General features: G+C 40.7%; 1 protein-coding gene and 1 long non-coding RNA gene across 5 annotated transcripts in view; one reads left to right on the plus strand and one right to left on the minus strand.

Moving 5' to 3' along the window:
* PDE4B (phosphodiesterase 4B) overlaps positions 1 to 13,167 on the plus strand; it is a 577,622-nt gene that overhangs the window by 330,400 nt on the left and 234,055 nt on the right. Inside the window, exon 1 of one of the 4 annotated variants that reach the window (XM_073544723.1) lies at positions 8,120 to 8,591. The exons of the other annotated variants lie outside the window; for them this stretch is intronic. Within the exon in view, the coding sequence (XP_073400824.1) occupies positions 8,545 to 8,591 (47 nt within the window). The 5' untranslated portion in view covers positions 8,120 to 8,544. Of the gene's footprint in view, positions 1 to 8,119; positions 8,592 to 13,167 lie in introns of those variants that run through there. 4 annotated transcript variants of the gene reach the window in all.
* The window catches only part of LOC141048759 (uncharacterized), a 75,838-nt gene that overhangs the window by 50,047 nt on the left and 12,624 nt on the right, over positions 1 to 13,167 (minus strand). The window lies entirely within an intron of this gene.

A 13,167-nucleotide genomic window follows, 5' to 3' on the forward strand; every position in this document is an offset into this window, starting at 1 on the left:
TGTCACAGAGCAGTGTGATGTACATTGTTCCAGAGCTCCAAACAACATGTTAAAGAAACACCACATGCGAGGGATCTTTGATTTACTCCTGCATTTAACCCTCCCACCGCCAACAGTACCATGTAAGACAAAGTATGTCTGCACTTCTGATTAATCGCATCAACCCAAACTCCAAGTCACTTCTCAACCATTTGTTATTGCTCCAGTGCATGTAAAATAAAGATTAGGGAACTTTGAATAGAGACCATGATTAAAAGTTTCCAACCCTTTTGCGTACAGTTCCTATGCAGTCGTCTTTGTTTCCATGGTTACAGAATGCACACAAACCGTAAAGTGCCCATACTTGTAAACTAAATATTCCTACTCTGACACTCCCATTCTACTTTACCTATGGATAAGGCCCCCGTCTCACATAGCGACGCACCAGCGATCCCGACAACGATATGACCTTGTCAGGATCGCTGGTGTGTTGCCACATGATCGCTGTTGAGCTGCCAAACAGGCAGATCTCAGCAGCGATCAGGACCAGCGACGACGCGGGTAACAAGCGCATGCGTCGCTTAGTTACCCGCTGTGTACCTTAGATACCAGCGTCCTGGCGCAGGGAGCTGTATTCAAGGTAAACAGCGGGTTTTGTAAGCGCCGAGCGGCGCTTAGAAACCCGCTGTTTACCTTGGATACCAGCTCCCAGCGCCAGCACGCTGGTATCTAAGGTACACAGTGGGTAACTAAGTTACTCGCACGCTTAGTTACCTGCGGTTTACCTTGGATACCAGCTCGCTGATCGCTGGTCTCCCGCCTGCCACACGCAGCGATGCGTGCTGGCCAGCGGGAGAGCAACAATCAAAAAAATGTCCAGGGCTTTCGAGCATGATCAGCGATACCTGGCGGGGGGGCCGGTCGCTGATACATGTCACAACAAAGAAGTAAATTGAGGGCACAACCAAAAAATTTGTATAAGGGGGACTGCAAGCCACACACATAAAGAATTGAAGTAAAAAACAAGAGAAAGATGTGTGTACAAAAGGCGCGATCAACCCCTTATAGTGCTTATAGTGAACAAAAAATATACCACTTAATGAAAAAACAAGGCAAAATCAAGACAAACAAGTCCTAGCAAAATCCTGATACCCGCATAATATATCAGGAGGAGGTGGGTGGAAACCCCACGCGTATCGCCACCATAGCGTGGCTTCCTCAGGGGAAAGTGGAGACTCTTTATTTATCATGTTTTTTCAACTTCATGTGTATAATGCCTTGTTTTTTCATTAAGTGATATATTTTTGTTCACTATAAGCTTTATTCAGGTCCTACCTTTTACATGTATTTATATATTGTACGGTTCTATTTCATGTAATTTTTGCCCAGCATTTTGGAGGAGGTGAGCAACAGATCCCTATTATAGGATCTTTTGTTTATGGAGTGTTTATCATGGCCATTTTTTTGGCTTTTTAATTGTTTTTATTTGGATTTGTCACTTTAAAATGTGTCTTTGTATATGCTAATAAAATTTATTATTGTTATTTCTTCAGTATATTTTTTTGTTATCATTATATTATGTTGATTTTGGGGTTGATCGCGACGCTGATACATGTCACACACACAGCGAAATCGCTGGTGAGATCGCTGTTGTGTCACAAAACTCGTGACTCACCAGCGATCTCCCTGTGTGTGACGGGGGCTTAAGACATGCAGCTGTGACATGTCTAGAGACACTTTTCTTGACAGAAATTAGATCTGATGTTCAGATTGCGTTATCCTGTATTTCTTTGTGGATTGTTCATTGTTTGGAGCCTATAACACATTTGCACCAGTGACCCCATGACACCATTCCTGTCAATTGCTGACAGTTCAGTGTTATCATGGGAACCTTGTCTAAATTCAAATTACTGTTCACATGAATACCCACATCCTAGCTATCTATAAAGGTGGGTCTGGACTTTGATGGTGACTAGGCCACACAAACTCCCTATATCACAGCTCTGCTGCAGCATAAAGGGGAATAAAGAACTTTGATATTTCTAATCTGCGATATCTGTTATCTGCGATAACCTGCAGTAGGAGAAGCTGATATTACTAATGACAGCTTGCATATCTCTGAACTACAGTTACCCTTAAGATAATTAAAAGATCAGTGTAGGAATGTGTCCGCACCCGCCCGATGACATCATCGTCTTATCATGACTGAAGGATGATGTAATAAGACAGGTGTTCTAACACTGGCACCTACCTCGGCTCATATGTTGCAATGTAAAGCTTATGTAGACCTGTTCTGATACCTATTCATGTGACTGATTTACTTTCTAGGCGTTGTCTGTCCTTTAGCCTAGTTGTGTCACCTTGTCTCCTTCATTTATTATACGCTACCTCCTACCACATTACTGGCCATTGTTGTAGCCTTCCCTGTACAGATGTCTATACTCAACTGTCTTTAATTCTCCTGAAACATAGATCACCATGCCATATGACTTAACCTGTGGCTTAAGTAATAGGTCATTTTCTGATGATACATTTCCTTTATTGTATGCCCTGTTTTATGGATTCTTTCCTTGCCCCATACTATCCCTGTCTCTAGTAGTTTTGTCTTTCTCTTCTACTCTCTCCACCCCTCTCTCTATCCTTGGCTCACACTTCTTTCTGCCTCCATGTCTCTATCCTTGGCTTCTGTTTTCTTTCTGCCTTCTCCTCTCTTTCTATCCATAGCTCGTGCCTCTTTCTGCCCTCTGCATCTTTCTATTTTTGTCTCCATATCTGTCTGCATCCCCATCTCTCTCTTTATCCCCAGCTCAGCAGAAAACTGCGCAGCATTAGCACAGGATGTGCGGAATGCTATTGAATTAAATGGGTTGCGGATTTTTAGTGTTTTTGCGGCAAAAAAATGTGGCAAAAACGCTAAAAATCTGCAACGTGTGCACACAGCCTAAGATTACAATCAAACATCTGCCATGTATTTGCAGTGAATTCCATGGCAGAAATCTCAAAATTAAAGATTAAATTAATATTTAAATATTACATGACAGATATAACTGAAACTAAACTCGGGTTATATGGAAAATAGTTAGTCTTTGTGATAATAATGAGGAAACATTAAATTAAAAGCAAAGGTATATCCACACCTGTATTAAGCAAGTAATCTAACCTCTCATGACAATAAAATGCACACACGACAGGCATTGATGCCAATAAAGTTGTGCTAGTAGAGATGCCCATGAAAGAGGGCAATGGTGCGCCAATCTACCATTAAACTCAAGGCAATGTTTGCCGATTGTGCTCCATTACCCACAATTTCAGATTCTGAATCCATCACTCAGATAACTGGAAGCTAATCACTTTGTGCAGACACTGAACGTACAAGGGCTGTTATAAGATTTCAGCTCTGAAGCAATAGTGAATAGCAACAACGTATTGGAAATGGATAGTAAGATTTCTTAGCTCATATTTATCAGAGTCAAATATCTGTTATTATGAATGAAAAAGATAATTCAGCATTTGACTTTTCAGTGAGACACTGATTAAAAATTGACTGGGTGAATGAGCTATGTAGAAACAGAAGGTAAATTTTCCCTGTATGACTTACAGGTCACTGCAAAAGTCCCTGGCGGGGGGGGGGGGGGGGGGGGGGGGGGGGGAGAAGAACGGTTGGGTTAGGAGTTGTACAGGGGGATGGTAAATGGAGAGACAAGAGACTTCCTGGTTCTACATAGAGCAGAGAGAAGAGAAGAATTAGCTGGGTAGACGTGCAAAATGAGTAGTTGTAAGTACACAGTGCTGTATAAAATGATGATTGCAATATATTAAGAATATAAAAACTTTAATTGGAGGAGGGCTTCTTTAAAGGAACTGCCCGGGATTTAAAAAAAAAAAAAAAAAAACCGAACAGCAGGAATGTGTTAAAGGGAATCTGTCACCCCTTTTTTGAGATATCATATGATATCATTCAATTGGGTGTCACATAAGGATTCTCTTAGTACTTTTGCTTCCCCATAACCCCGCACCTTTCATTCATAAATACCTTTTTTATATCGGTTCAGATGTATGCAAACTGCCGTGGTCCGGTCCAATGGGCAGGGCTTATTCACCAGCTTCCCCCCTCCCTGTCTTGCTCTACACAAGAAGAAATGCGTAGAGCAAGACAGGGAGGAGGGGGAGCAGGTGAATAAGCTCCGCCCATTGGACTGGACCACGGCAGTTTGCATACATCTGAACCGATATTAAAAAAGGCATTTATGAATGAAAGGTGCGGGGTTATGGGGAAGCAAAAGTACTAAGAGAATCCTTATGTGACACCCAATTGAATGATATCATTATATGATATCTCAAAAAAGGGGTGAGATTCCCCTTAACATAATAAAATAAACATAATTCACCAATTCAACCCCTGCTACTCCATATCACAGCCTGACCTGCAGTGATGATGTCATAGCCATCACTAATAGAAGTGTGCTGCAGTCACCTCAGCAGTCATGTCCTGTACATTGTGTAACTAATGTAGCCAATCACTGAGGTCAATGTTTGGCTGCATTGGCCCCACAAATAAAAGGACATAACATTATCACTGCCTATGACTTGAAATGTGTGGTTAAACAAGAAAATTAGTTTGAATTTACTTATGCAGTGGAACAATTAGAATAGTAGATATATTATACATATTAAGTATTACAGTAGTTATATTCTTGTACATAGGGAGCAGTATTATAGTAGTTATATCCTTGTACATAAGAGGCAGTATTATAGTAGTTATATCCTAGTACATGGGGGCAGTATTATAGTAGTTATATTCTTGTACATAGGGGCAGTATTATAGTAGTTATATCCTTGTACATAGCGGGCAGCATTATAGTAGTTATATTCTTGTACATAGGGGCAGTATTATAGTAATTATATTCTTGTACATAGGGGCAGTATTATAGTAGTTATCTCCTTGTACATAGCGGGCAGTATTATAGAAGTTATATTCTTGTACATAGGAACAGTATTATAGTAGTTATATTCTTGTACATAGGAGCAGTATTATAGTAGTTATATCCTTGTACATAGCGGGCAGTATTATAGTAGTTATATTCTTGTACATAGGAGCAGTATTATAGTAGTTATATTCTTGTACATAGGGGCAGTATTATAGTAGTTATATTCTTGTACATAGGGGCAGTATTATAGTAGTTATATTCTTGTACATAGGGGCAGTATTATAGTAGTTATAATCTTGTACATAGGGGCAGTATTATAGTAGTTATATCCTTGTACATAGCGGGCAGTATTATAGTAGTTATATTCTTGTACATAGGGGCAGTATTATAGTAGTTATATTCTTGTACATAGGGACAGTATTATAGTAGTTATCTCCTTGTACATAGCGGGCAGTATTATAAAAGTTATATTCTTGTACATAGGAGCAGTATTATAATAGTTATATCCTTGTACATAGCGGGCAGTATTATAGTAGTTATATTCTTGTACATAGGGGCAGTATCATAGTAGTTATATTCTTGTACATAGGGGCAGTATTATAGTAGTTATATTCTTGTATATAGGGGCAGTATTATAGTAGTTATATTCTTGTATATAGGGGCAGTATTATAGTAGTTATATTCTTGTACATAGGGGGCAGTATTATAGTAGTTATATTCTTGTACATAGGGGCAGTATTATAGTAGTTATATTCTTGCACATAGGGGCAGTATTATAGTACAGTCATGGCCAAAAGTTTTGAGAATGACACAAATATTAATTTTTACAAAGTCTACTGCTTCATTTTTTTCTAATGGCAATTTGCATATACTCCAGAATGTTATAAAGATTGATCAGCTTAACAGCAATTACTTGCAAAGTCAATATTTGCCTAGAAAATTAACTTTATCCCCCAAAACACATTTCAACATCATTGCAGCCCTGCCTTAAAAGGACCAGCTAACATCGTTTCAGTGATTGCTCCATTAACACAGGTGTGGGTGTTGATGAGGACAGGGCTGGAGATCAATCTGTCATGATTAAGTAAGAATGACACCACTGGACACTTTAAAAGGAGGCTGGTGCTTGGCATCATTATTTCTCTTCTGTTAACCATGGTTATCTCTAAAGAAACACGTGCAGTCATCATTGCACTGCACAAAAATGGCCTAACAGGGAAGAGTATCGCAGCTAGAAAGATTGCAACTCAGTCAACAATCTATCGCATCATCAAGAACTTCAAGGAGAGAGGTTCCCTTGTTGCCAAAAAGGCTCCAGGGCGCCCAAGAAAGACCAGCAAGCGCCAGGACCGTCTCTTAAAAGTGTTTCAGCTGCGGGATCGGGCTACCAGCAGTGCAGAGCTTGCTCAGGAATGGCAGCAGGCAGGTGTGAGTGCATCTGCACGCACTGTGAGGCGGAGACTCTTGTAGCAAGGCCTGGTCTCAAAAGGGCAGCAAAGAAGCCACTTCTCTCCAGAAAAAACATCATGGACAGACTGATATTCTGCAAGAGGTACAGGGAGTGGACTGCTGAGGACTGGGGTAAAGTCATTTTCTCTGATGAATCCCTCGATTGTTTGGGACATCTGGAAAACGGCTTATTCGGAGAAGACCAGGTGAGCGCTAACACCAGTCTTGTCTCATGCCAACTGTCAAGCATCCTGAAACCATTCATGTGTGGGGTTGCTTCTCAGCCAAGGGAATGGGCTCTCTCTCTCAGTCTTGCCTAAAAACACAGCCATGAATAAAGAATGGTACCAGAATGTCCTCCAAGAGCAACTTCTCCCAACCGTCCAAGAGCAGTTTGGCGATCAACAATGCCTTTTTCAACATGATGGAGCACCTTGCCATAAAGCAAAGGTGATAACTAAATGGCTCAGGGAACAAAACAGAGATTTTGGGACCATGTTCTGGAAACTCCCCAGATCTTAATCCCATTGAGAACTTGTGGTCAATCATCAAGAGACGGGTGGACAAACAAAAACCTTCAAATTCAGACAAAATAAAAGCATTGATTTTGCAAGAATGGACTGCTATCAGTCAGGATTTGATCCAGAAGTTGATTGAGAGCATGCCAGGGAGAATTGCTGAGGTCCTGAAGAAGGGTCAACACTGCAAATATTGACTTGCTGCATTAACTCATTCTAACTGTCAATATAACCTTTTGCTACTCATAATATGATTGCAATTATATTTCTGTATGTGATAAAAACATCTGACAAACACACATAAAAACCAGAGGGCAGCAGATCATGTGAAAATATAATATTTGTGTCATTCTCAAAACTTTTGGCCATGACTGTAGTTATATTCTTGTACATAGGGTCAGTATTATAGTAGTTATATTCTTGTACATAGGGCAGTATTATATTAGTTATATTTTTGTACATAGGGGCAGTATTATAGTAGTTATATTCTTGTACATAGGGGCAGTATTATAGTAGTTATATTCTTGTACATAGGAGCAGTATTATAGTAGTTATATTCTTGTACATAGGAGCAGTATTATAGTAGTTATATTCTTGTACATAGGGGCAGTACTATAGTAGTTATATTCTTGTACATAGGGGGCAGTATTATAGTAGTTATATTCTTGTACATAGGGGGCAGTATTATAGTAGTTATATCCTTGTACATAGCGGGCAGTATTTTATAGTAGGTATATTCCTGTACATAGGGGCAGTATTATAGTAGTTATATTCTTGTACATAGGGGGCAGTATTATAGTAGTTATATCCTTGTACATAGCGGGCAGTATTTTATAGTAGGTATATTCCTGTACATAGGGGCAATTTTACAGTACGATAGTTATATTCTTGTCCATAGGAGGCAGAATTATAGTCTCTATTATTAATTGTCTAAAATTTTTACCATATTTACTGCATCAGTCCTTTTACTGTCGGTGCTCTTGCAAAATACAAGGCAGTTAAGGAGTTACATAAAAACACTTAAAATGAAAGTCCTTTTGAAATGGCTAATCACATTTCAGCAGATAGTTTTCTGTTTGCTTTCAGTGTAGCTTAGGCAGTGACGAGAGCTCGGGGAGCCCTTGGCGTTCAGTGCTGTTGTCCTATAGGTTTTGTCATTCAGGAAATCTGATCTCACGTGTTAGGTGTTCCTGAGTTTTCATTCAATAGGTTAAATAATCTAGAACTAGTCAAACAGGACGTACGGCAGCTACTGACACGATGTGGAGTGAAGAAATGAAATTTTACTTGACTAATCTTAGTCATGTGGACTTTGGCAGAGGACCTCAAAATATGTCTCGCTCTTTACTTTTAAGGCTTGTACCTGGAAAAAGAAACAAAGGCTTTGTTTGAAAACAGAATCCTGAATTCTTTCTAAACTCCTTATTAGCCGGTCAACGGAAAAGGATTTTGTGCTGAACAGATTAGAGACGAGACCAGAGAACCTTCTGTTTTAAGCTGAAGGAACAGGAGTTTTTGGACCGCCGACACCTCCGTACCCTTCATTGTGAATGGTATTCATTAGCTCGGAGCTAAAGATTCCTAGTACAGGGTGGGTGGGAAGGCAGGACGGAGAGTGAGAACTACCCCTTGTAGGAGCCAAACAGCGCAAGCACACAGACGCATCAGCCATGCTAACAGTTAAAGAGTTTCCAAGTCGGCGTCATTCGTGGATATGGTACGTGTCTCTTATAGAATAAGTCTTGTATGGAAAAAAAAAAGTTTGCAAGCACTTGAGGTACTTAAAATGTACAGATGTAGTAGAGCTGATATTGTTAGAGCTGATTTGACTGTTTTTGTTTCTCATAATAGTGCAGAGTTGTAAGTCAAAACAAATTCACCATTGTTGTATCTGTAAAAGGAAATTCCAAAATCAAATTCATATCAGTGAATGCTTATGTTGTTGCACTTTACTTATTTTATTCCTTTTGTTACTTTTTAGTTTGCATCTGCATACAATTTTTTTGTTAGGTTTTTGCAAGCTTATAGAGTAAACGTATAAATCTGAAGCGAAGCGCTCTGCATATGTTGGGTGAATACGGAGTGCCTCGTGTATTTGCCACCTGTATAGGTGTGTGAAAAGTGAACACCTGTTTCTACTCGCTTGTCAACTGATGGTGTTAAACAAGCTATTCTGTTGGCGAACGCTTGTAAAAACAGGATTGCATTGCAAGGTCTGCAGTGTAAGGGTGCTGTGTGACAGTGTGTGCATATCGGCTGGAACAAGTAATACGTTATAGTGATATATTTATGGCTGCATTCACACGTGGCATCGGATCTGTAGATTGGCGCAGTTTTCAAATTGATTGCAGTTGAAAGCAGTTCAGTAATAAACATGCGGTAAACAGCGCCTCATCCACATGTCAGTGCGGTAACAGCCACAACGTGGGGGCCCAACCTTATGTGTATGTAGCAGAGGTGAATTTATTATTGAACTATAGGAATATTTACCCTTAAGCGATCCATCACCTTAGCTGTGACGAACTCATCTTTATAATATTCAGGCAAAATCTATAAAAACATATGGTACAAAAGAATAATAACTTATTATTGGACAATATCAAAGGGGCAGTTGTATTTGTAAAGGGGTCTTTTCTGGCTTCATGGGTTTTCCAAGATGATTTGCCATAGGATACCCTGCACACGAGTTAAACCAAAAGACAAATTCAGCTCTGCTACTTCTCTTTTAAAGCAAGAAATGTTTTAATTCCCAGTCCAACCATCAGTCGTCACCTTTATATCAGCTGTTGATACCAATGCGTTCTGTTTAATCTGCTGTGAAAGTGCACGGGTACAAGTGAGAACAATGGAGTCAGCTGATACGATCCAGGCGAGCGGAGCAGATTCACCACTACCCTGCAGGATAGAATTTGTGCAGGTTTTTAGGCCTCGTTTTAATCTGTCCATTTCTAACATTATCAGTTTTAGCAGCTGCCACTTCTCACGTCATCGTCCTGGGAGTGACATCAGTGAAATCATAAAATCGCCCTTAGTCTGCATTTTTCGGTCTCGCTGTGTACTTCCAGCAGTATAGATTAGGACGTGTGTTTTACCATGATATCACAGCTAGGAGTTATTAGCAAACATTTATTATGTTCTCTATTATTATACCTTATTATATTGGGAAAATAAGTATTTGATGCACTGCCGATTTTGCAAGTTTTCCCACCTACAAAGAATGGAGAGGTCTGTAATTATTATCGTAGGTGCACTTCACCTGTGAGAGACAGAATCTAAAAATAAATCCAGAAAATCACATTGTATGATTTTTTTAGATAATTATTTCATGCACTAAAATTAAAAGTAAATATTTGATACATTGGAAAAACAGAAAATATTTGATACAGAAACCTTTGTTTGCAATTACAGAGGTCAGATGTTTCCTGTAGTTCTTGACCATGTTTGCACACACTGCAGCAGGGATTTTGCCCACCTCCTCCATACAGATCTCCTTCAGATCTTTCAGGTTTCAGGACTGTCACTGTGCATCATTGAGTTTCAGCTCCCTCCAAAGATTTTCTATTGGGCTCAGGTCTGGAGACTGGCTAGGCCACCCCTTAGTTGTCCTGGCTGTGTGTGTGGATCATTGCTATGCTGGAAGACCCAGCCATGACCCATCTTCAATGCTCTTACTGAGTGAAGGAGGTTGTTGGTCAAAATCTCGCTATACATTACCCCATCCATCCTCCCTTCAATATGGTGCAGTCTTTCTGTCCCCTTTGCAGAAAAGCACCCTCAAAGTTTAATGTTTTCCCACCTTGCTCCATTGTTGGGACGGTGTCCTTGGAGTTGTATTCATCCATCTTTTTCCTCCAAACACAGCGAGCGGAGTTGATACCAAAAAGTTCTATTTTGGTCTCATCTGACCACATGATTTTCTCCCAGGCCTCCTCTGGATCATCCAGATGGTCATTGCTGAACTACAAACGGGTCTGGACATGTGCTGGCATGAGCAGGGGGACCTTGCAGGCCCTGCAAGGTTTTAATCCAGGACGGCGTAGAGTGTTACTAATGGTAATATTTGAGACTGTGGTCCCAGCTCTCTTTAGGTCAATGATCAGGTCCTCCCGTGTAGTTCTGGGCTGATTCCTAACCTTTCTCAGAATCACCCTTACCCCATGAGGTGAGATTTTGCATGGAGTCATCTTTTGTTTCTTTCATATTCTAACAATTGTGCCAACAGTTCATGCCTTCTCACCAAGCTGCTTGCCTATTGTCCTGTAACCCATCCCAGCCTTGAGCAGGTCTACAATTTTGCCCCTAGCGTCGCTAGAGAGCTATTTGGTCTTGGCCATGGTGGAGGGGTTAGTGAGTGACTGAGTGTGTGGAAAGTTGTATTTTATACAGGTAAGGCCGGTTTCACACTAGCGCATTTTCAGCGCGCGCATGGCCGGGGGTAGCTCCGCCCCCGATCCGGCTCTCTGCCCGGCGTGCCCGCCCCTTGCCTGTAGCGCCGCCTCCTAGCGGACGGCGGCGCCTGCGATCGGCGCACCCTATCTTTAGCATAGGGTGCGCCGATCGTGCGCAGGCCGTGCGCTAGTTGCGCTTTGACCTGCGCTGCGCACTTTTGACGGTGCGCCGTGCGCGCCAAAATCGAACTTTTCGGATTTTGGCGCGCACGGCGCACCGTCATAAGTGCGCAGCGCAGGTCAAAGCGCAACTAGCGCACGACCTGCGCACGATCGGCGCACCCTATGCTAAAGATAGGGTGCGCCGATCGCAGGCGCCGCCGTCCGCTAGGAGGCGGCGCTACAGGCAAGGGGCGGGCACGCCGGGCAGAGAGCCGGCTCGGGGGCGGAGCTACCCCCGGCCGTGCGTGCGCATAAAATGCGCTAATGTGAAACCGGCCTAACAAGGTTCAAACAGCTACAATTAATACAGGTAATGATTGCAGAGTACGGGGCTTTTTAAATAAAAACTAACAGGTCTGTGAGAGCCAGGATTCTTACTGGTTGGTAGGTGATCAATACTTATTTCATGCAATAAAATGCTAATTAATTATTTAAAACTCATACAATGTGATGTTCTGGTTTTTATTTTTGGATTCTGTCTCTCACAGTTGAATTGTACCGATGATAAAAATTACAGACCTCTCCATTCTTTGTGGGTGGGAAAACTTGCAAAATCGCCAGTGTATCAAATACTTATTTTACCCACTGTATAATGTTCCCTGGAAAGCTCAGTCCAAAGGCCTAACTATAATGGGTATGAGAGGTTACATCATCATAGTCCCTCAACTTGCAGGTGCTAGAAGGGTCCCATAGGACAACATAAGAAGACCAATACTATTAACGACGCTTGAGGGGTCTAGTTGGAGATATTGCCTTAGACCCCAGGATAAAACACAAACATGAAAACGTCTGAATTAGTCTTAAGGGATTATTAGAAGGGCGCATTATATGGACGTGTGCTGTCTGTGTGGGCCACTGACTGTGCATGGAGAAGCACATACACCCATTATAAAAAAACAGACATGTGAATAGGCCCATGTAATAGGAATATGCGTGAAAAATGAACAAACTGAACGAGACCTTAAAATGCAACCTTGCTCCCATTGGGGGTTAGTCGGATGATTGCCATACATGTTAGATTGTAGAATTCTGTGTACGATTTACTAACATCTACCTAAAATACACACATGTGAATGATGCAGAAAGGGAGGATCCTTTTTGAAAAACAATCCCTGTAATAATATATATTGTATATATATATAATGACACCTATACAGATCCATAAAAAAAAGAGTGCATATAAAAACATGACAAATGTGAATAAAACTACTTGAATGCATTAGCTCCAGTTTTTTAATTAATGTGTTCGGAATACAGAAATATAAATAAGCCTTTATTTTTATAACAAGCGATCCAGGTGTGTCATCATCAGGGCAAGATTTCACCCTTGAATATATGAACGACAAATTCCTATTTACTCACAGCAAGCAGAGAGCTTGAAAATGGCAAGGAACTGAAACACACAAAGTGTTATATATTGGTGAAAAAAATTAATTGTTCACCACACAGTTTAAATAATAAGTTTATAATAAGAGCCTTTACGATTTCAGAGACAACATGAATGTTTTGTTTTTAACCCATTTGCAAAATGAAATGGATTAAAAGGTAGAAAAATGACCATAACAGCAATATTTTTTTAAATGACATCAAACACTAGAGAAAGATGTTACTTCTCAAAATTCAATTGAAAGTTCGACATATTAGATAAATGTATAAAATCGGAATGAAGATTTAAAAAAAAAA

The sequence above is a fragment of the Dendrobates tinctorius genome, unplaced genomic scaffold, assembly GCF_039654945.1.
Source record: "Dendrobates tinctorius isolate UK_male_01 unplaced genomic scaffold, ASM3965494v1 ptg000138l, whole genome shotgun sequence".
Classification (NCBI taxonomy): domain Eukaryota; kingdom Metazoa; phylum Chordata; class Amphibia; order Anura; family Dendrobatidae; genus Dendrobates; species Dendrobates tinctorius.